General features: G+C 44.4%; 1 protein-coding gene across 1 annotated transcript; it reads left to right on the forward strand.

Moving 5' to 3' along the window:
* Positions 1-1468: 1468 nt before the first annotated feature.
* LOC126281461 (G-protein coupled receptor dmsr-1-like) lies at positions 1469-20446 on the forward strand. The gene is made up of 2 exons (XM_049980451.1): positions 1469-3480; positions 19589-20446. Exons 1-2 carry the CDS (start codon positions 2353-2355, stop codon positions 19592-19594), a joined length of 1134 nt encoding a protein of 377 aa, XP_049836408.1. The 5' UTR covers positions 1469-2352; the 3' UTR covers positions 19595-20446.
* The last annotated feature ends 4598 nt before the right edge of the window (positions 20447-25044 follow it).

Raw genomic sequence — 25044 nt, forward strand, 5'->3', positions numbered from 1 at the left:
CCCAGTAGCTGAATGGTCAGCGCGACGGAGTGTCCATTCTGAGGGCCTGGGGTCATTTCTAGGCTGGGTCGCAGATCTTCTCTGCTCAGGGACTGGGTGTTGTTTTGTCCCAACCATTATCATTTCATCCCCATGGACGCGCAAGTCTCCCAAGTGGCGTCAAATCGGAAAACTTGCACCCGGCGAACGGTCTATCCGACGGGAGGCCCTAGCGGACGTTCTACCCGATGGGAGGCCCTAGTAACACGACATTTACAATATGTTATGTTATGTTACGTTATGTTAACGGGGACCCAGAAAAGGCGGAGAGGCTCCGTCCCCGCCGCAGCCGCAGTGGTCCACAACCCCACGACGACTACCGCAGTCCACTTCACCCCTCCGCCACCCCACACCGAACCCAGGCTTATTGTGCGGTTCGGCCCCAGTGGACCCCCCAGGGAACTCTCACACCAGACGAGTGAAATCCCTATGTTTGCGTGGTAGAGTAATGGTGGTGTACCCGTACGTGGAGAAATTGTTTGCGCAGCAATCGCCAATATAGTGTAGCTTAGGCGGAATAAGGGGAACCACCCCGCATTTGGCAAGGCAGATGGAAAACCGCCTAAAAACCACCCACAGACTTGCCGGCTCACCGAACCGCGACACAAGTCCGCCGGGAGGATCCGTGCCGGGGACCGGCCCTCCTTCTCGCCCGGAAAGCTGTGCGTTAAACCACACGGCCAGCCGGATCGGCTGACATTTACAAAACAAAAAATTATAAAAATTCAGTTTTCGGTCATTGTTAGTGATCTTCTCTCTGAAGTATACGTTTTAAAGAGATATTGATGTGTAAGTAATGCCCTAAACTTCGAAATACAGAACATGATATTGGTTGAGGTAAGTGAAATCTGGTGAACTTTAACTTAAAAATTTAAAGTACATATTGCATCTGTTAGAAGAAGTAATTACAGACGATATATGTTCTATTTTATTGAAAATTTTAAAATATAAAGTAACTGACTACATTTCAGTTTCAGCTGAAAGTGGGTATGTGGGCATAAAGCACCCTCCCCCCCCCCCCTCCGCGACCATCCCCACCACCCCCGCCTCGCCACCAACACCACCACCACTGGATTGCCAGCGTTAAAGGTAGTTTCTGGATAAGCCGAGAAAGCTAACAGTAGAGGTTGAAACCACCTTCACAGCGTTTGAAATTCAGTTAAAAGTACTTTAGGTTGTTTGATTACGTTTCGCGGCTTGTAAACGCCCGGGTGAAACCACTAACGCTGGCAAACAGGAGGGAGCGCCCAGCAGCCCCGCTAAAACGAAAGTTCTCTCCCGGCGCGGCCAGCGCGAGTGGCCGCACGCGGTTAGTTCTGGTCCGCGCATGCGCGGCCGACGCAAGGTCTGTCCCCTCCGGCGCTCCCACCAGCAGCGCGTGAACGTCTCTGCCGCCACCGACGCGGCCGCTGGCGACGCCGACCGCGCCAGTAGCGTCCGCGGCGCCGCGCGGTGCACACGTGGCGTGTCTGGGGATCCGACGCCGCCACCGCCGGCTGCGACCGAGGCTGCGGTGCCGCTGGGACGCCTACCCACTGAACTACGTCGGTGACGCAGGGCATATGCTTTTCTGTGATAACATCGCGTTTTCATTTAATGTATTGATTTCTTTCTAGAAAAGGGGAAACAGTTTCAGATTTAACACGATACACCAATCGGAGGTTCATCTTTCGACAGGAAACAGGCGAATATTTTTCTTCTTTGATTACATTTACATGTGATGTACGAGGTATATTCGAATCCATGGCAGATAAAGTCCTGCCTGTAAAGTAAGGAAATTCACTGTAGTCTTATTGTTATGGTTCATGCGAGCAGTTGTCGAAGAAGAGTGTAGAATCCGAGTGATCGGTCGGCGAATGTGTGCAGGACACTCCTAGTATTATCGACACTGGTCAACTTTCACACAGGGTTAACCTTCCAGTCCAAGAGTTCATGCACGTTTACACTGTATCAGGAAGTTATTTGTTGACATTGACTAGGATTCCTGCATGGTGACAGTCGAGTCGAAAAAGAACTGCAGGATAATTTCGTGTAGTTTCTGCCAGCCTACAAAAATGTTGTCCGTTATGCACAGTGGCTACACTAACTACGTTACGATTTACTGGGATCAGCAATAACACACTTCCTTTACCACAACTCTATACACAGCTTTGCTAGTTTTGCTACAGATTCGTTACTGTCTGGTCTTAACGAGCTGTTATACTAGCTACTTTCCGATAAATCTAGTTCGGCGCGTAGCCGAAATGAGTTTTCGGGTGTGTGTTTCTAGGAATATGGTTTTTCGCTGAAAAGATTCTAGGCTCAATGTGAGCGATGATTTCGTCACCGACAGTAAACGCCACCACGGAGGCCACGAATTCGACGGTGGCGGAAGAAGTGGCCCAGTTCTGTGGTGCGGGACTGGAGCATTTCCACGCGGGCTACAAGCAAGTCCACGGTTACTTCAGCCTCTTGGTGTGCGTCTTCGGGTCGGTCGCCAACTCCCTCAATATCGCCGTGCTGACGAGGCGCGAGATGGTGTCTCCGACCAACAGCATACTGACGGGACTGGCCGTGGCCGACCTGCTGGTGATGGTGGAATACGTGCCGTACGCGCTGCACATGTACCTGCTGAAGAGGCCCAAGGCGCTCACGTACACGTACGCGTGGGCCGTGTTCGTGCTGTTCCACTCCAACTTCGCGCAGGTGTGCCACACGGTGTCGATCCTGTTGACGGTGATGCTGGCCGTTTGGAGGTACAGGGCGGTGGCGCAGCCCCAGGCGAAGCACCGCCAGTGCGGGATGCCTTCGACGTTGGCGGCCGTGGCGTCGGCGTACGTCCTGGGGCCGCTACTGTGCACGCCGCACTACCTCGCCTTCGAGGTGAAGGAGCACCCCGAGGACAACTCGACGACGCTGTACTACGTGCGGATGAGCAGGCTGAGTCAGGCGGCCGGCGGCCTGCTGAGCGACGTCAACTTCTGGGTGTACGGCGTCGTCGTGAAGCTGACGCCGTGCGCCGCCCTCACGGTGCTCAGCCTGCGGATCATCGCGGCGCTGGTGGAGACGAAGCGCCGGCGGCGCCAGCTGACGCTGGCCGGCTCGTCGGCTGCGTCGTCGGCGGCGGCCACGCGCCAGCAGGAGAAGGAGCGCCAGACGGACCGCACGACGCGCATGCTGCTGGCCGTGCTGCTGCTCTTCCTGGTCACCGAGCTGCCCCAGGGCGTGCTGGGCCTCCTCAGCGGCCTGCTCGGCCAGCGCTTCTTCGCCGAGTGCTACGTGCCGCTGGGTGAGCTCATGGATGCTCTCGCGCTGCTGAACTCGGCCGTCAACTTCATCCTGTACTGCACCATGAGCCGCCAGTTCCGGCAGACGTTCAGCCAGCTGTTCCGGCCGCGAGCGTTCGACAGGTGGATGCCCATCGACTTCACTGGGAACGGCCACACTAACATAATAACGCAGGTCAGTATCAAGCCAGTATCACTGTCTGTTTCCAACTATGCAACACCGTGCGGATACTCAAGTAGGAGTTTACATTCGAACCTGGGACCATTCTGTTTTGTGGTCAAGTTCTCTACCGACAATTCTTGGGTGTCCCAAAATAACACCGACGACGGGTCATACAGAAAAAAGAAGAAACTCTCGTAAACACGGCCTCTAAAATGCATGCCTTATAAGCTGTGAGCACATTGTTCATATTCTCTAGTGCGAAACACATCTCTTTGCGGAACTATTGCACGTACCTCTTAAGATTTGCGTTTTAGAGGCCATGTTTACTGGACAAGTGTTTCGTACCATATTATCTCCTCCCAAAATATGGAAAGGAAACAACTTGCAGTAAAAAACATGTTTCATAGCATGGAAGAGGAACAAGTGTTTATATCTCTTAAGGTATACGTTGTAGAGCCTTTACTAGACGTTAGTTTCTTGTTTTGGTATAAGTAACCTTTCTGTAACGTTTTTCGGTGTTTTGTGGATCGTCCTGTATGTATAAAATGCCCCCCCCCCCCAAAAAAAAATCCCTTCATCTTCTTCTTTTAGCTTGTCTTCACGGCCTTTGTTAATTGCCATTCTCTCTGTTTTTTCTCTCTATGGTTCCAGGGTACTAACATTTCCTTTTTAAACCAATAAAGTGACGACTAAAGATAAACACAGTTTTTATATAGCAAAGAGTAATACATGAAATTTAAGGTCCTCTACTAGTGCGATAATTACATGCTTCTTGATCTAAAACACATCTTTTTGCTGAGCTACAATTTAATTCCTTGTTTTTTAGTAAAAGTATCACATTCTTTGAGTATATCTTCTCTATATGCTGGTTAATATAGACTTTATTCACATCAGGCGTATATAATTCGTAAATAATAGAATTTTCCCATCGTCTTACAGCTCAGAAAATCATATAAACAAACCACACGTACGTCATTACGAAAGTGGCTTATGTATTCTTAATCGGAAATTTTTGGTGTAATTATTTGCATTTAAGGGTCTCCTGAAAATGTACTTAGGGCGAAAGAAAGGGCCTCCGTCTTTCCCTTTTAGCTCCTAATTTCACAGATCTAACGTTGCCTATTTGGCCTGGCTTCCTTGCCGTCTTCATAGTTCCAAAATAATGACATTCTCTTCTCACAACAGTATGTAATGTACTTTTTGTCGTCCTCCTGGATAAAAAATTTCAAGAATTTAAATAAAATTAGTTTATTTGAAGTGAAATGCATAATAGTATATATGAAGGCCGCCTCGTCTGCGATATTTATATTGTCCTTGATCTAAAACGTATTGTTATACTAAGATGAACTAAAATGTCTTTTTCGGCAGTAAAAGTACCACCTACTTCTAATACATATTTTCTGTGTGCTAACTAACGCAGTTTACTTCTTTTAGATCACATATTTATTTATCGTAAATAAAAAATATTTTCTTTTGTCATATAGCTTCAAAAAATCATATAAATAAATGGCACAATATTTAGCACATTAACGTTTCTGTTCTGAGCCTGAGCTTCTTGATGAAATTATTTGGGGTTATTGGTCTCCTGAAAATGCACTTCGCGTGAAACGGGTTTTTGCCGTTCGTTAGATTTCGAGGTGAAAAGGGGACTTCTAAGTAGTAATAACTCCAACTGAGCTATCAAAGCTGGACTCAGGATCCTCCCCCACAGCTCTGCTTCTACCGGTACATCTTCTACGACCTCCAAGATACCTGTCTGCGAAAAGCAAAGGTCTCAAGTTGTAGAACCCAATTTAAAGTGGCAGGAATTTCAGTACATTCATCGTTCAGTTTGTTATGCGTGGCCGGCCGCTATGGCCTAGCGGTTCTAGGCGCTTCAGTCTGGAAAAGCGCGACCGCTACGATCGCAAGTTCGAATCCTGCTTCGGGCATGGATGTGTGTGATGTCCTTGGGTTAGTTAGTTTTAAGTAGTTCTAAGTTCTAGGGGACTGATGACCTCAGAGCCATAATGCTCAGAGCCATTTGAACTTTTTTTTTTGTTATCCGTGAGGAAGCCGACATCTGAGGTCAAAACTTAGGTTATTCAGTGATGTATGCCAAATATTTTAATAAGCTGACTAGTGGCACCCGGTGCTCCTTACAGATTAAATTGTAATTTATTCAGGTTTTTTACCCCAGTTACCTATAATTCTGTTGAAATTCCTTCACAGCAGTGAACGAATCTGCAATATGCAGTTACATAAACATTTGTCTACATCTCCATACATACTCAACCGGCCATTAAGCGGTGTTTGGCGGAAGGTACCTTGTACTAATACTGTTCAATAGCTTTCCGGTTCCCCGTGCAAACTGAGCGAGGAGAAAACGACTGTCAGTATGCTTCAACACGCGCCCTTTTTTCCTTTATCTTCGCGGTCCTTATGTGAGATACATATCTGTTGTTGGCGGTAGGCTCGTTCCACACTGTGTCACAAATGATGCCCACATAAACTTTCTCAATAGTGGTTCGCGGAAAGTACGTCTTCTTCCCTCCAGGGATTCTCATTTGAGTTCACTGAGCACGTCCGTAATACTCGAGAGCTGATCGAACCTAATGGTAATAAATCTAGCAGCAATCATCTGAGTTGCTTCGATATTTACTTTTAATCCGGGGAGGAGAGGACAAACATTCGAGCAGAAATCTAGAATGGACAGTGCAAATACTTTGTGCGCTATCTCCTTTAATTGTGAGTTATACTCTCTCTCTCTCTCTCTCTCTCTCTCTCTCTCTCTCTCTCTATCTTGACACGTAACTTTGTAACGTTACGCCGAGATATTAATCGACGTGAACGTCATCACTAACATGATTTCGAAAATAACAGGATTGTTTTTCCTACTGATTAGCGTCAACATACGAGTACATGTATCCACATTTAGAGTGAACCACCGTTCACCGCACAAGGAAAATCTATCCACGTATTCCTAAATCCTTCCACGGTCACCCAACGACGACACTGTCCCGTACGCTGCATCACCATCAGCAGAGAGACGCTAAATGCTGGTAACCTCATAGGTCAGATGATTTATGAACGTAGAGAACAACAACTATCCCATCTCACCTTCATGAGCCACACCTGACGAAACCATTGCCGCCGATAATGACAACACACAGCACAACCATCAGATGAGACTCTGATGTGGTCGCTATCGCTGCAGGGTCACCTCAGCGTAACAACCTAATGTCCCATTTCCATTGTATTCAGTGAAACAATACACGACGCCCATGTCGGCTAATTCTTCATCGGTAAATCTAACTATGCTGCTGTGTATCACTGCCAACACTGCCGGAAAACTAACCCGAGACAGTACTGAAACAAAGTTGGGGGGGGGGGGGGGAGTAATGTGGACACTATTGCCGTCAACAGAAAGTATCTTGAGTGAATGCAAAGTGTTTCTTTCCAAGTTAGACACAGCCTTCGTAGGGTCAATCTTTGGACTGTATAGCAGATAATTTCAGCGCATTACCGGTGGAAAGATATATGGCGTTAAAGTTCAAGCGAAATACAAATACTCTGTAACGAGCTACCGAATGCCAGTAATCTCTGATACAAAAATACTCAGAAAGAGTTCGTGAACCAACTCAGAAATTTGGCCCTCGCAGTTCAGATTCACCCTGCATAGTTAGATGCCGGTATAATATACGCCAACAGCCTTGTCCCAAGGTAACAACGGTTCCCGTCGGATCATCGAAGTTAAAAGTTGTCGGTCTTGGCTATTACTTGGATGGGTGACCATCCGGGTCTGCCATTCGCTGTTAGCGAACGAGGAGCAGTCAGCCCTTGTGGGGGCAGCTGAACTACTTGACTGAGAATTAGGGGCTCCGGTTACGTAAACTGACAACGGCTGGGGGAGAGGTGTCTTGACCAGATGCCCCCCTGTATGCAATAGCGCTTATGAGCAGAAGATGTCACGGCGGTCGGTCGGTACCGTGGGGGCCTTCAGAGGCCTGTTCGGGTGGAGTTTACTTTAACTTTAGTAAACTGTACGTCACCCAACACGTACGATTGTCACAACACTTACAACATGAGGCGATTTGCAACGTTCAGCTGTTGCCTCCAAATTTATATCGTTTGATGATTTTCTCTTATCCACACCTAACAAAAGCTGACGGGGACAAATGTCAGTGGCATCAGTTATACCTGGTCTTCAGTCATCGATATTTAAAATGCATAAGGGAAACTTCAACAAAAAGGAGAATGAATAAGCTGTTACTTAACAAGGCTGAAGACTGGTGTGTAACAGCCACGTCGTGAGAAAAGGAACGTAAGCTCATGTTGGAGGAGGATGTGAAAGGAAATTCGACCGCGTCGTTTCCAAAGAAACCATAACCACATTTGCCATCAGATATTTAGAGAGACAAGGGATAACATCAGAAATTCAAACTTGGCACTCAGCCAGGTTTGTAAGCGTCGTCCTCCCAAAAATGAGCTGCGTCACGCAGTACGGCTGTTACAATAGGAGTGGTTTACTGGTTATCGATATATTTGTTATTTTTATGATTTTTAGGTGGCGTCTCCCTAGGGTAAATGAACAAATGTAGTTTACGTTCTCTCTTTCTGTCTCTCTATCTCTCTCTCTCTCTCTCTCTCTCTCTCTCTCCCTCTCTCTCTCTCTCCCTCTTTCTATAAAAAGAAAAGGTTTGGCCAATGTACTTATAAACAATAACAAAGAGCTCTGCTCCTTTTACCCCCACGTTCAGAATATGTTTTGTTAGTTAGACAGTCAGTAGATATTATTTTACGCAATATTTCTTGTTGGCTTTCTGGAACTATGCGTCCGCTCACTCTGATAAGACATTTTGTTTGCCCTGAGTACAAACGGCAGACACCCTCTCCGCAACATTCTTTTGTGTATGTTGTGTTGTGGTATCCACTGTAGAATGTGTTTATCGTAAATCTGTTGACAGAGGCTTCATTCGTGTAGAAGTTTGTGTATTCGGTAATTCATTATTTGCTTGCTCTCCGCTGTAGTTCTTTGGGCATGATAGGTCTTTCTGGACTGGGACGAGATATTTGTCACGAATATTTATATTAAAGCGGGAATCGTGGGTGGATCACAGAGCGGAAGATACACTGGTACTTGCACTGCAGACTACAAGGATGATAAACCTGGAGTAATAACGTTAGTACTCTACGTGACAGATGACGCAAAACTGCACACTAACATGGAATTTGGGAAACTAACTCACTGCCACACACGCAGTCAAGAGAGGTTTTGTTTCTAATTTTCGTGTTTGTCACTCCTTTTTTCCACAAAAATGTAACGAATACTGATATTCGAAAATGTGAAGCCCAACACGTAATCCTTAAATAGAGCAAACACCCGGGGAGTCTACCATAGTATTATCTCCTTATCTGTTGTTTCTACAGCCTCTGCGTTTTATCCTTTTTGTGTAATGGTTAATGAGTAACATAGTCCTATTATGCAGAAAGAAAGTTGGTTGCTTGGTTTGTGGGGTGTTGAAGGGACAAGACTACAAAGGCCATCGGTCTCGAAAGGAAGTATTTTTTATCTGACCATAACTACATAGAATATTTCTGTATGATACTGAAGCAACTTACGACTGCGCGTTTACTTTAATTCTTTAAGTAGGTTGCCCACCTCAAAGCGCAGCTAGATTGAATTGTAATTTGTAAAAATGTACAAATTAGTACTTTATGCAAAATTTGGGGCCACTATCCTACACAGTGGTAACTGAAAGAACCTGCTACTGCAGCATGCTATGATTACATCTTGGTCGATGTGTTTTTATTTAATTGTCATATATTCAGAATTTCGCATTTATACTATTGACACTATTAATTACAACATAATGTATCGTTGTATCTCCACAAAGTCCTACTGTTATTAAGTGTCAGTAGTTTTAGATACAGAAATGTAAACATTCTTTGATTTTATTTCATATGTTGCTGTGTTAGACGAAAGTCGTAAAGAGACGTTCCAGTTACACAAATGGTTCGAATGTCTCTGAGTACAACGGCACTTAACATCTGAGGTCATCAGTCCCCTAGAACTTAGAACTACTTAAACCTAACTAACCTAAAGACATCACACACATCCATGCCCGAGGCAGGATTCGAGCCAGCGACCGTAGCAGTCATGTTGTTCCAGGGTGATGCACCTAGAACCTCTCGGCCACACCGGCCGGTTCCAGTTACACACATGCCTTTGTGCATCTGTAGCATTTGTGGCGTAGAGGAGCCGGCCGCGGTGGTCTCGCGGTTCTAGGCGCGCAGTCCGGAACCGTGGGACTGCTACGGTCGCAGGTTCGAATCCTGCCTCGGGCATGGATGTGTGTGATGTCCTTAGGTTAGTTAGGTTTCATTAGTTCTAAGTTCTAGGGGACTAATGACCACAGCAGTTGAGTCCCATAGTGCTCAGAGCCATTTTTTTGTGGCGTAGAGTATCTGGCGCAATAACATTTACCGTTCCCGTCACTCTACTGTTGTACTTTTAATTGATGTACAGGATTAACGTTTATGTATATGCCAGAACATCTCGTTATTACAGTGTCGAAGCATATAATTGCAGATATTTACCAAAGAGAAGATATTATTCGGAAAAACACATTCAATATTTCATTTGGTATTTGTTTCCCATATGTGCTGCTTGTGTGTGTGTGAGTGTGTGTGTGTGTGTGTGTGTGTGAGAGAGAGAGAGAGAGAGAGAGAGAGAGAGAGAGAGAGATAGGGGCAGAGAGAGGGCGAGGGGCAAGAGAAGGATCTTGTTCCTAGGCGCGCATGTGTGCGCCGGCGCGCTTGGGGGGGGGGGGGGGGGGAGGCATGGGGAGGGACGCAATTGAGCATGAGATGTCACGGCAACATAGGATGGGTTGGCGACCGAGATGACAGTCTTCTGACTCCTTTGGTAGCAAACAATGTGTAGGTAATACGTGTAACGGACTGCTTGTATAACACGTTTGTTACGTTTCGTTGTCTTCGACGGCTGACAGATGAATGCCGAGCTGTACTATTACAAGGCTTTGCCAGTGTACAGATATGGGCTCCTAGGAGCCTTCGAAAAACAGAGGAACTTTGAATACTTTTAGAAGTGGTAAGAAGATGTACAGAAATTTCTTAGCCTGGTGATGCAGTATGTTTTCTGGATGAAATTTTGGCGTACTATAACTAACAAACTTCTACATGTAGGTTCCATCTCTAAAGAGTGTAGCGTCTCTTGGTCGGAAAATGGCATGAAGTAAAAGGATGCCAAATACAGAGAGTTTGGTTACTTACTAAAATGGTTTCAAGTTTTCCTTTCACGAAATGTCTTCGTGGACGGCATGGTTCGTTTCTTTTGCAATCTAAACCTTTCCTAGAGCTGTTTCTCACCCACTTGAACTCGATGATATACGTCATAATCAACAGGCTGTGTGTTGCACTATGAAAGGACACGAACACGCAAATCAGTTTTTGTACCCCAGAAAACATTGGTCACAGTTCCTCTGACAGAATAAAGTGGCATGATCCCTTCGCCGTATTTGGTGACTGTTAATATTTAAAACTCTTCAGACCGTTCTTTACTAAAATGGAGTCATACTAGTTGATGGAATTCACAGTAAACGAAAACATGCCCCATTGTTTTCGTTCGCTTCTCTTATTGGGAGGACTACCAATTTCGCATGGTTACAGATGCATCCGCAGGGGATGCACTGTTAATTAAAATTCAGTTTTTTGGAATTGAATAGTGTGAAAAAGAGAAAAAGTTTTTACAAATATTCCCAAAAATGTTTGTCAATCGTGTATAAACTGTAAAACAGTGAAAAAGTAAAAAATCATGACACACTTAATTAGCCTTCAAACAGTCCAGAAGCTACGATGTTTCATTGTTCATTCGCGAATCGAAAATGTTGTTGCATTATAGGTTGTTGTCAATAGTAAAACGCATTAAGCACATTAGGTGAATGTCAGACTGGAAAAATGGGGACGCAAGACATAGCACAAAAAGTAATTACACCCTTTTGAAATTTTTGGCAGAAGTGTGTCAAAAATTTTTAAGAAGTTTTCGGAAAGTAACCTCTACGAATTATACGAAAGTAAGTAATAACAATCTACCAAAAGTGCTGTTCCATTTTAGAATCAGTCTGTATTAAGAAAACGTGAAAAGTGGACGCTTTGTTGCACCAGTACTATGGACTGTTAATTACTGGTGAGCAACTACAAGCTCATATTGACAAAGACAGATCCCAATTTTGATACCATGAAGCATTCACTTTCATAAAAAATGTAAAAAGTGAATCGACATGTGACAGGGAGCCACTTGCAATATATCAAGGCGTCCGTTATGGTAAACCAACGGTAAATGCAATAAAAGTGGCATTAACGTTACCTGACAAGGTGTCTTGCAGAAACACCTTAATAAAAAGCACAAAATGGGTAAAAGAATTCCTATAATACATGTTTTCTGCGGCCGACGTAGAACCGGTACGTCTTATATCCACGAAGCAGTTGTTGTGTTTTGATATTTACAAATTGAGGAGGAGCAGAGATATGACATTGGCCAGCGATCAGAAACATGCCGGAGCAAATTCCTGTAAGACAATAAAGATGTAGGTTTTCCGTGATTTCCCTAAACCGCTTAAGGTAAGTAATGGGATGGTTCTTTTGGAAATGGAACGGCCGATTTCCTTCCCCATCCTTCCACTGCCCGACCTTTTGTGCCGTCTCCATAGCATATGACGTCACTTATTTCACAATCCTTTAACTGCAGATCCTCCTATCACCAAATTTTCAACTTATCGACGGAAACTGAATTGCAAAATTGTAAACTTTGGCTTCCTATGGATGATTGTGCGACGCTGCGGCATTATTTAACAGTGCACCTTGCAAGGGTAGTGAACAGGAGATTTGTCGAAACCAGGGCATACAGTCTTTTAGTATTTCATTCCGTGTACTCAGTTAGACAGTGAGTATAGCTCGAAGTCAGGCGCGTGAATAATATACACAGATAGTTTTGAGAAAGTACATGTAATTGCGCTCGAAAAGCCGGCTTGATTAATAGGGAAACAAAGAAACATTCCCACGATTTGATGGCACTGACAGAAACGGATGCACCATAGCCGAACACCACATGAGAAAGGAAGAGGTCGACCTAGCTAAGATCTGTCAGCCGTTAGACACACATTCAGTCGTGACTTCATCATTATGATCGATCCGACGAGCATATGGTGCTTCAGTGACCATAAGAACTATTATCAGGCTGCTCCCTAAAAGGCGACTGAGTTCTTCGCGCCCATTGCGCCAACTACCATTGAGTTCAGTAAGCCAACAAGACCGTTTTGTTGTGTAGTCGGGCACATACGGTCTCGAATCTCATTTATGATAGTGGAATTGTTTTCAGTGTCGAGTTTGCTTAGAACTGAGCCCTGACGACCAGCGAAGTCGTGTCTGGAGCGTCCCGCACCACGGTGGGGTGCCAAACTGACTGCCGTCCCAACATACGGACCGACAACCAGGATCAATGATCTGGGGCGCCACCTCATTTCATAGGAGGACCCCTTCGGTAGCAATCCGCAGTACCCCTATAGGGCAGCAGTAAGTCGACGATATTCGACGACCCGTTTTGTTGCCCTGTACGGCTAGCTGTCTGGGGTTTAAATAGCAGTAAAATCCCGCCCAAACACGGCCTGATCCCTCCCCAATCACAAGCTGGTTGGAGTGCCGCATCCATAATGTACCAAGCGTTCTCATAATGGGGAGAGATCCGTCAACCTTGGTCGCCAACGTACGGTTTGAGAAGCACTAAGACAAGCAGTAGAAATTCTCGCTGTTTGCAGGCGGGCATTATCTTGATGAAACGTAACCCCTGAACGGCTTACTACAAAGGGCCACAAAACAGGACACTGACGATGAAGCGGTGTTTGTAAGGGTGCCGCCGATGACAACCAAAGGGGTCCTGCTACTAAGAGAAGTGGTACCCTACACCATCACTACTGACTGTCAGGCATATGGTGGCCGTTAGTCACGTTTGTATCATACTGCTGCCAATAGCGTCTCCAGACTCGTCATCGGGGCTCATTTCGAAGGGGTATTTTTCACTGAAGACAATCCTATTCCAGTCAATGAGATATTACAGGCCGAAATTCTCGCTGTTTGCGGGCGGGCATTATTGTGATGAAATATAACCCTAGGACGGCTTACCATGACGGGCAACAAAACAAGACATTGGACATTGTCGATGTACCGCTGTGCTGTAAGGAAGCCGCCGATGACAACCAATGGGATCCTGCTATTAAGAGAAATGGTACCCTACCTGTCTGGCCATATGGTGGTCAGTAGTCACATTTCTATCCTACTGCTGCGCAGAGCGTCTCCAGACTGGTCATTGGGGCTCAGTTCGAAGTTGTATTTAAGACAATTCCGATCCAGTGAATGAGATGACAGGCCAAAGACGTGCTTGGAGATGGCCGATACCAAGGTGACTGTTCCCCGTCACACGGCCCGACAAACAGTAGTGATTGTTTGGGGTGCCATGTCTTATCGCACCAAGACCCCTTTGGTGGTCATCCAGGGCACCATTACAGCACAGTGGCAAGACGACGATATTCGACGCCCCGTATTGTTGCCCTTCATGGATTACTATCCCGGGCTTACACTTCTTCAAAATAAAGTCCGCCTTAATAAAACCAGAGTTTCTGCTGCTTATATTCATGCTTGCCAAACCATAAATTGGTAGCTAGGTCAACAGATCTCTCTGCTGAGAAGGTTCGAAGCATTGTGGGTAGGGGCCTCCAATCAGCTCGAGATTTTGGAGACGTAACGCGCCAGTTGGACATAATTTGACCAGATGTCCCTCTGTCTGTCAATGCCAATCCGAATAACTTCTTGCATAAGGACCAAAGGTGTACCAACACCTCATTTACTTGCGCAATTTGTGAAGCTCTTTCTCCTGAATAGCTCGTACAATTTTACTGTAACTGTGATCATTTCTTTGTCTGTACAGGTACGTCACATCTACCTGTTTCCGTCCCATTCAGATATATTCTTCGCCGTGTGTCTTTTCTTTTTCTTAGAGAGTATTTATTGTAGCTAGAGTATACCTCAGGTTATGGTACACCAAGGACCAAACTATCAAAACACAGTTCAGTTTTTGTAAAAAGTAGATTAGCGATAAATTTTTTACTGTATCAAGAAATAATACCCTATACAAAACATCAAGACAAATGGAAGTTAACCACACTTAAGACTGAGGCTATACTCTTCCCACACTCACAAATGAAGTGAGAAAAATGTTTAATATGGTACAGAGAGAGTCAATGGCGCATGGCGCCCGGATGGTCACCCATCCAAGTGCCGGCCAAGCCCGATAGCGCTTATCATCGGTGATCTTATTTTGTTTTTTATCTCATTTTGTTCGTTTTCGTTCGTTGGATCTGCTCCGGGCGAACGTCGTAAGACATCCGTTTAAGTTCGTTATTGATCGATTAGCTCAGTTTTTTATTACAGAGGGCACCTAACCCTCTGACCGAACACGCTGAGCTACCGTGCCCGCTAAAATGATGATGGACACACAACACTCAGTCGTCTGCCGGGAATCGAACCCGGGCTCCACTGCGAGAAGGCCGTTGCGTAACTGACAATAGCATCATAGTAATTTTGCGGAGCTTATCTATACACGTGAACATTCGGTGCTGGAGACCATTTCATCTGTGCACTGTTTTCGGCCATATATTAACCACACTGTGGTACACATCAGTTTCTACGTTAACTGATTCATTTCTCGCTGTACCTTTGTGCTATTCTCTGCAAGAAAAGTCGTGAGCCGCTTCCCTAGAAAAAATATGTGCTCCATCTGTTGGAGTGTTCTTTCTTAGCTTGTGTGTTGCGGAGATATATTTTGTGTAGATCTTTGTGAACAGAAATTATAGTTCCCATAGAAGGATTATTTCACTGTGCTGTCGCGTGTGATTAAGTTTGAATCTCCCTGAAAGATTATAGCTATTTTTCATGCCATACTCAAACCTAGAGCCCTGTCTTTCACGATTTACACTCTCATGGGTGAGCTATCCACTCCAGAGTGCCTTCGCAGCAACTTTGTTTTTTGATCGACGGGTGTGTCTTTCCTATGTCTCAAAACCTTAATTGTACGCACTACTCTGCAGCGTGTTGTGTAATGGATTTGAAAAGAACCAATTCATGAGCCACATATTCGTCCCCAGAGTCGAGTATTCTATATTCACTAACCATATATCTTGCACTTTCTTTCCTGTTACTATTCTAAAGTAAAAATATTTTTCTGCCAGTCTTAACATTCCTTAGTACATTTGTAGACATCGATGTTTCAAGTGACGTATGATCTATACATACATGCGTATATCCGAAACTTCTTTAATTATTACACATCTGCCGACTTCACAGTAATAACTTCTATATTACAATAACAGATGATCCTAAAAGATTAGCTAATTATTTTCCAGTATTCATGACCAAACTCACATTCAAAACGTTAGTAGGGAACTGTGGCGTGCCATTTAATTACGAAGATAGGTAAGGTTTTGACGTGGGGCTTCGGTACCTCTGCAGTACCTAATGGGACTCTATTTCGACCGTGAGAAGCGATCTCATTTCTGTCACAGTCTAAATTCAAATCAGAAATTCACTCAGGACATGACGCTACATACTTAGTGAAATGTACAGTGGCGATTCTGCACTTTGTTTCCTGTTACTATTCTAAAGCAAAAACATTTTTCTGCCAGACTTAACATTCCTTGGCACATCTGTAGACATCGTCGTTTTAAGTGACGTATGATCTATACTTACATCAGTCATATAAAATTTGGGTAATCTACCTTCATCTGATTTCAAGCCGTCGAATGCAACAGTTAGACCGAAAAATAAAAAAAATAGTTCAAATGACTCTTAGCACTATGGGACTTAACATCTTAGGTCATCAGTCCCCTAGAACTTAGAAATACTTAAACCTAACTGACCTAAAGACATCACACACATCCATACCCGAGGCAGGATTGGAACCTGCGACCGTAGCAGTCCCGCGGTTCCGGACTGCAGAGCCAGAACCGCACGGCCACCGCGGCCGGCACACAAAAATAAAAAAAAGGGTTCAAATGGCTCTGAGCACTATGGGACTTAACATCTTAGGTCATCAGTCCCCTAGAACTTAGAAGTGCTTAAACCTAACTAACCTAAGGACATCACACACATCCATGCCCGAGGCAGGATTCGAACCTGCGACTGTAGCAGTCCCGCGGTTCCGGGCTGCAGTGCTAGAACCGCATGACCACCGCGGCCGGCGACACAAAAATATAGCAATCTAATGATACAATGAAGGAAATGGCAGTATGCTTGCGCTTGCTAGTGTTTTGCGTCGCTTTTTATAGTCACTTCACGTTTTTCTACGTAGAACATGTGTGGACGGTAATTCAGCCTCAGGAGGTGCTTTGTTAATTAACGGATGAAATACGGCACATACCACCGCTGAAGCGTTATATCGAATGAATGAGGACAGTGAACAAGCATATGATACAAACAAACGCAGGTCGGAAACCAATGATTTCCCCAATAGGGCCACATTTCCTGCTAGACCGACTTACTGGTCGTGTGTGCCTCCATTTCCTGCAACAAATGCTAAATCAAAGGATGATGTTTCTTTCAGTGAATGGAGGCGTTTATGATACATGCATGATGGTTATCGGTGCCTAAGCTCACTTTCACGTGTCTCTTCGGAAATTGTAGCACGAATCTTGAAAAGGGAATGGATCGTAGATCGTGAACACAGGGGCCTTCCAGCTTCCCCGACGTGAACACGTTGGATTTTTGTGTGTAGAAACACTTAAATGATATGGTGTACTATAGCCCTGTTGGCAGCATCAGTGAAATCTGGGCACGCACTGTGGATACATGGGATTTTTGCACGTGAACATGTATCGAAGAACAGACGTGCTGAAGCCTGCTCTCAAACGAACTGTGGCCATTAAGAACACTTTTAATGTGCTCATCAAGTGGATATTTGCTGCTCAGGACATCTTTGACTTATCGGGAAACAATATCTTTCTCCAACTTAACGTTTGTTAGGATTATTAGCATGTTTTATTGTCCTCTACACGTCCTTTCATTTGTCCTATAGAGGTCAAACACCGTGTATACACAACGGAGCGTGAACACTGCCGTCTTTAGAAATTTGGTATTATTACTAATTATTATTACTGTTATTAATGGGAACATATGCATATTTGTTGTAATCGGTGACCAAAATTTACGAGGAATCAATAATATGTGTACATTTCTGCTACATAAAATCTTATAATCAGTATTTTATATGGTGATTATATATATGAATAAATGAACTTATCCCTTCGGCTCAAAGGACTTCACTTTCCGTATTCTGGGAGTACTATGATGTATGGGCAAAATCATGGACAAATGTCTAGTAATCATGGGGTCGAAAATGCATGCCTCAAGGGGTATGAGCACTTGTTCGTCTTCGCTAGTGTGAAACACATCTCTTCTCCTGAGCAAAAGCTCATAGCTGTAAAGGAATTCGTTTTAGAGCCCACGTTTAGTAGACATTGTTTTCTTGTTTTGGTTAAATGAACATGCCCCCAGATCATGTAGGTATTTTTAGGGGTACCCTGTATCTGCATTCAATAAGTAGACACCTTATCAGATTAAGGCAGGAACTGTAGTACATGAGGTACAGGAATCACTTACGCTGGAAAACGTACTGTAAGACAGCAGAATGAGGCTACAATGTTTAATGTTCAGAACAGAACCAACTACCCTGTGCCTACCTATTACACAAATAGCATTCAATTAATAATGCAGCACATTTATCCTGAAAGCAGATTGGTTTTAGTCAGGGTTCCAATACACCACAATATTCCTCACAATTTTAGCTACACAACCCTAATTTTCACAACAGCCAGCGTTTAGTGCGACGGCCTTACGCCGCCTTATTGGAAGGACCAGTATTCCCGCGTCGTACCACTCTGTTCGAAACTTCAGAGTCAATGCCTTGGTGTATCAATAACCTACCCACAACCACGTACCGCTTCGCGCGAATCACGTCTTTCATTGGGCCCAACAGAAGGAAGGTGCGAGATCCTGACTGTAGGGTAGATAAGGCAGAACAGTCTAATGAAATTTTATGACCACCTCTCGGATACGTAGACTTCCGTGAGGCCCTATGTTGTTATGGGGAAGGAGAAGTTAGTTTCATTTTGTGGCGAGTTATACCAACGCATTTCAGAGTTTATCTTTATACCATGAGGGAGGTCATCAAACAGTACAGCACTTTCAGTGTCCTAGAAGACCGCTGCCATGACTGTACCAGCTGAGGGTGTAGCTATAAATTTTTCTTTGGAGGTAAAAAATTTATTGCCGTTTTGTATGCTGTTCGAAGAAAGGAACCCATGTTTCATCCCCCGTGACGAAGCTCCGCAAAATATCTTCACGGAGCCTCGTGAGGCCCAAGTAGTTCCGAACACATGACCTTCTGTGGACTGCGGCGGGCACGCACCTTCGAGTACTCCACCTAGTGGACTAGTGTCCAACAGAGACGTCCAGTTATCAGAGATGTGTGTGACTATGGTGGGTCGATCACCTCCAATGAGAGTGTCCGCACGTTGGAGAAGTCACAGCGCTGCTGAGTCGTGCGGCACGAGGAGATCGGGCAGGTTTGCACTACTTTGTTCCACTTATGACATACGCCTCGTCCAACGGCTCACCGTGCTTTTATTCACCGCCAATTCTCCGTAGACATTCTGAAAAAATCAATGCATTGATATGGTTTTCCTCGAAAAGAAACTCAGTGACAGCTCTCTTCTTGATAAGACCCTCCGTTACAGACGCCATTTTGAAGGCGACTGAACTTCAAGAAACTATAGGGTTAGGAGCGGGAATATTCCACGAGGTCCTTCAACTAACTTCGCATTTTTTATACCGAAATTGGCCGAGAAAAACATGTGCTGCTTTACTTATTTAGTGCTCCTCGTATTGTAATTTCCGAAGTAATATGAAATTGTTCCTTACTTAGACCGGACAGAGGTTTCCGTTATCAAAACCGTTGACATCACTCGTATGACATTTCGTGCAAATGTTGATACAATGTTTTTATTGTTCGCAGGTATAACAGCGACTGGTCGCCGGATGAATCGTCCACGTCGCTTGCAGACAACGGTGCAATCCTATCGCTTTTCCTGCCGACACAATGCCGTATTGTTCAACGTGAGACTGCATGGACGGTGCAAGTTAAACAATCGGCGTTCATTTACATCGAAGCAAAAAGTACTGGCATACGAGAAAGTGTCACTTGCTTGCTGAGCCCGAGAGCAAATGACACTTTTTTGTGGCACAGTGTGTTCGTATACTGGCACCAATAGGGTACTTTTGATGTTGCCTCGTCGTATAGCGCTGCCCTGCCTCTCGTCTTGTTATCCGCTGGTGATGTTTACACACGGCTAACGCAATAGTAGAAACAACAGTAAGACAGCAGACACAGTTTCTCTCTTGGGATAATACTGATAAAACTGAAAACTCTTCTCAGCGTATGTGGCAATCAGCTATATACTGACGATTCTGGACAGTTACGTACCAAAACTACCTTATTTAAAAGAGTGGGAAACCATACGAACAAATTCCTCCGACTGCAGTTCTTAGAAAGAAATCGGTTCTTGTTTAACAGTTTCATGCAAAGCTGAGGGACACCTGTTCTTGTAAGACTGTACGAGAGTATTGACATAAATGTGACTTCCGTGAAATCAGTTTTGTATGGGGTCTGTTTTCGTTATCATCATACATCGACGCTACATTGAGGCGTTGTGCAACATTTTGCTCAAACAGCCCACTTGTATTAAGTTGGAATACCCAAGCTGACTGTTAGTTAAAATGCCATTCATGTTATTTAATAATGTTACTTTTAAGAAATAATTTAATAAATGTTTCGCATATGCTGATGAATAAAATTCAGTTACGCATCATTTTATAACCGCTGAATCCTGTTATCAACTCCTTTTTTCACTAATTTCTTAATAAGAAAGTGATGAAGACACATATTTAAATAGTTCTGTAGCATCATAACAACTAATTAAGGCGACTGTGTTACAGTATACTTAAAATGGCAATTAATAGCGCTGCCCGTCAACATGCATATCCTCTATATTCATTTGAAACAAATACACAGTAAACACGACAACGATTCTGAAAACTTATTAAAATTGTAGTGTCAGATAAAATTATCTTTCCACATTAATCATTACATCTTCATTATAAATCATAGGAAAACTTTAGCATTACATATACTGATATGCCTTATATTAAAGTCGTGTGTGCTGTTAAGATATGGAAAGTACCAAGTTTCTTTTAAGACGTCTTTGGAATTATGTGATAATATAAAATCCTTTGTCATAAAGCTTGCTTTTATGCTTCTCAAGTGTCCGTTATGTTCTTACAATGGGTTCTGAAATGATCACCGTGAATATAAACTTCGAAAGCGATTTCTGTCGTCTACATACGTTACACCGTAGACAACGTAATAAATAAAGGTAGTGTTATGACTAAATTAAGAAGGAAACGTTTTCTATAAAGTAAAGATTGCATCTTTGTCTTGTCAGTAAATAAGAGGATGAAAATTACTGGTGAACAACTGCTTACTCAGTTCAACAACTCACAATACACAATACAACCAACTTTATCTCATTCAACATACAAAAATTAAGATTGTACAGAACTATATTCAGTGACCACCCTGTCAACCAGAGACACGTCCAAGTATGCAGCACCAGCGCTGTACATTCAATATCCATCCAAAGTTCAAAATGACATAAATATGTTTTAATCACAATTAATACTCTGCGAACGTGGCCAGACTCCTCCTTATTAGCCAAAGGCTGCAGACAACATAGTACACAACATACTCCTTCTTGCTCTGAAGCATTATTAACCATGTGTTATTCAGAGAACATGTTGGAAACGTGCTGACTTTTGTCAGACGATGTATTCAGGAATAGTTGCTGTCAAAATGCCAAGCAGTTATGGATCATTGTCAAAGAAATAAAAACCACAATTTCTTCGGTTCTGGCTTATAGTTTTCAAAACATTTAACGTTTTATTGTCACATTCCTGGAAGAGAAATACACGGAATGTTATCAGAGAAGAGTTAACATAAACAATCCAAACTGAAAAGCCACAAGCTAGAGGTTGCTTTTATGAAGTACATAGAAATCACACTCCATGAACCTCACATTTTCAGTAGAATCACCTCTTTGTAATACACTGGACAGAAGACTTCCTCTACAACAGTATTTTACTGTGTTTTCGTTTTTATAATTATTAATTCAAGTTCCTCCTTTCAATGATTTAAACAATCAATTAAACAAGCACTAATGTCATCTTGATGAGTCTTGACGCCACAGAACATTTTCCACTTATACAAAGAGCACAAAAAGCAAGATCTAAGCACTGTGGATAATTTTGACATTGTGTCGCTCTTACACTGTCGTCCTCCCACAAAGATTTCCCGTCATCGAGATATTCCTAATATTGGAGTCATATGTTGTCACCTGTTTTATGTAAGAACTAGCACAATTTTCATCATACGATGGAAATTAACAGAAAGGACAGTTTCTATTACCTAAAAAAAATTTTCATATCCGTTTTATACTCAATGCTTCACTTAAAGTACACTCCTGGAAATTGAAATAAGAACACCGTGAATTCATTGTCCCAGGAAGGGGAAACTTTATTGACACATTCCTGGGGTCAGATACATCACATGATCACACTGACAGAACCACAGGCACATAGACACAGGCAACAGAGCATGCACAATGTCGGCACTAGTACAGTGTATATCCACCTTTCGCAGCAATGCAGGCTGCTATTCTCCCATGGATACGATCGTACAGATGCTGGATGTAGTCCTGTGGAACGGCTTGCCATGCCATTTCCACCTGGCGCCTCAGTTGGACCAGCGTTCGTGCTGGACGTGCAGACCGCGAGAGACGACCCTTCATCCAGTCCCAAACATGCTCAATGGGGGACAGATCCGGAGATCTTGCTGGCCAGGGTAGTTGACTTACACCTTCTAGAGCACGTTGGGTGGCACGGGATACATGCGGACGTGCATTGTCCTGTTGGAACAGCAAGTTCCCTTGCCGGTCTAGGAATGGTAGAACGATGGGTTCGATGACGGTTTGGATGTACCGTGCACTATTCAGTGTCCCCTCGACGATCACCAGAGGTGTACGGCCAGTGTAGGAGATCGGTCCCCACACCATGATGCCGGGTGTTGGCCCTGTGTGCCTCGGTCGTATGCAGTCCTGATTGTGGCGCTCACCTGCACGGCGCCAAACACGCATACGACCATCATTGGCACCAAGGCAGAAGTGACTCTCATAGCTGAAGGCGACACGTCTCCATTCGTCCCTCCATTCACGCCTGTCGCGACACCACTGGAGGCGGGCTGCACGATGTTGGGGCGTGAGCGGAAGACGGCCTAACGGTGTGCGGGACCGTAGCCCGGCTTCATGGAGACGGTTGCGAATGGTCCTCGCCGATACCCCTGGAGCAACAGTGTCCCTAATTTGCTGGGAAGTGGCGGTGCGGTCCCCTACGGTACTGCGTAAGATCCTACGGTCTTGGCGTGCATCCGTGCGTCGCTGCGGTCCGGTCCCAGGTCGACGGGCACGTGCACCTTCCGCCGACCACTGGCGACAACATCGATGTACTGTGGAGACATCACGCCCCACGTGTTGAGCAATTCGGCGGTACGTCCACTCTTCGTCCCGCATGCCCACTATACGCCCTCGCTCAAAGTCCGTCAACTGCACATACGGTTCACGTCCACGCTGTCGCGGCATGCTACCAGTGTTAAAGACTGCGATGGAGCTCCGTATGCCACGGCAAACTGGCTGACTTTGATGGCGGCGGTGCACAAATGCTGCGCAGCTAGCGCCATTCGACGGCCAACACCGCGGTTCCTGGTGTGTCTGCTGTGCCGTACGTGCGATCATTGCTTGTACATACCTTTCGCAGTGTCCGGAGCAAGTATGGTGGGTCTGACACACCAGTGTCAATGTGTTCTTTTTTCCATTTCCAGGAATGTATTAATATAGAACTGACACTATGAACTAGTTTATTATCTTCTGTGTATTTCATCGCTAAGTATTCTAGCGCCTAGTGGGCTCACTGGCACTTTACATAATCAACAAAGGCGTTTCTTTCAACTGTATCAGGAGAAAAATATGTTATTTCCAAATACTTTTTGCAATGTTACACATCTTTCACTGTTGAACAGCCATATACTCACGAACATCGCACCCAAGTACTGCCAAGCAGAGAATAAAAAGTATATAATTAAGCTTTGTGAAGTGTCTACTTTCGTATGAACTGTACAGTTCCTGACTCAAATTGCAGCCTATTTTTTTCAGAAAGGCCTCAGTTGGAAGGGACTTGTGCTGCAAGTATTAAGTGAGGGAGTTAATAAAGAAGAGAAAAATCATCTTACGGAAAGGACATGTGCGTGCTGCATGACGAATGGCAGTATTTGTCATCTGTTCCGTTACACCGATTTATTTAGCTTTGTGAGGCCTTCATATATTTTCCTCTGTGAACATCTACCAGAGGACTGGAAATAAATCACGGAATTCATTTATCTTTACCAAAGTCTCACATGGCTAAGGACGCTGTACTTTGAAAAGTTTAACACAATGAACATGAGAAATAGGAATAGCAGCTGAATGATGGCACTAAATCATTAAAAGCAATTTTAGAAATTACGAGGGGCGTTCAATAAGTAATGCAAGACATTTTTTTCTGAATGCAGGTTATTTTTATTCGAGATTTCAATGTGCCAGATCCTTCCCCACTTTTCTGGCTACAAAACACTACATTCCAAGATAATTTCCGTTCAATGCGACGGCATGACGCCACGTTACCTGCAGGGCCCGTAGCCCACATGGAAAGGCTCTACTGGTCGTCGTCTGAGCCAGCGTCTTGCTGCATCGGTGACCTCCCAGTCTTCCACGTACAGATTCCCGCGGAGTGCAGTCTTCATTGGGAGAAACAGATCGAAGTCAGAATGAGCGATATCCGGGCCGTAAGGTGGATAAAGCGGTACAGTCCAATGAAACTTTGTGAGCTCCTCTCGGGTGCACAGATTAGTGTGAGGTCTTGCGTTGTCACGGAGAAGTTCGTTTTCATTTTTGTGGCAACGATCACGCTGAAGTCGTTTCTTCAATTTCTTGAGGTGTATGCGGCCCGCCGTCAAGCAGGCGGTTGAACTGGTTTGTGCGACCTTGTTGCTGCTATGGCACAACCATCGACAACGACTCACTGTACTTTTATTCACTGTCAGGTCCATAGGCACTCTCCACATGCTTATGAATATCCCATGATGCAGGGTTTTCCACAGGAACAGATTTAGTGACAGCCCTATGCCTGGAATGCACTTCCGTCACAGACGTCATTTAGAGGGATACGTACAGCAACACAACTTATCGGATCTTTACGAACCAATAGGGGCTGAATATTCCACGATGCCTCACAACATGTTCCGCTTGTCTTTTTTTTTCCAACCGAAAT

This window comes from Schistocerca gregaria, chromosome 7, assembly GCF_023897955.1.
Source record: "Schistocerca gregaria isolate iqSchGreg1 chromosome 7, iqSchGreg1.2, whole genome shotgun sequence".
In the NCBI taxonomy this organism is placed as follows: domain Eukaryota; kingdom Metazoa; phylum Arthropoda; class Insecta; order Orthoptera; family Acrididae; genus Schistocerca; species Schistocerca gregaria.

Bases quoted from the DNA above. Each gene is read 5' to 3' on its own strand.
- LOC126281461 (XM_049980451.1), top strand. From the start codon at position 2,353: ATGATTTCGTCACCGACAGTAAACGCCACCACGGAGGCCACGAATTCG.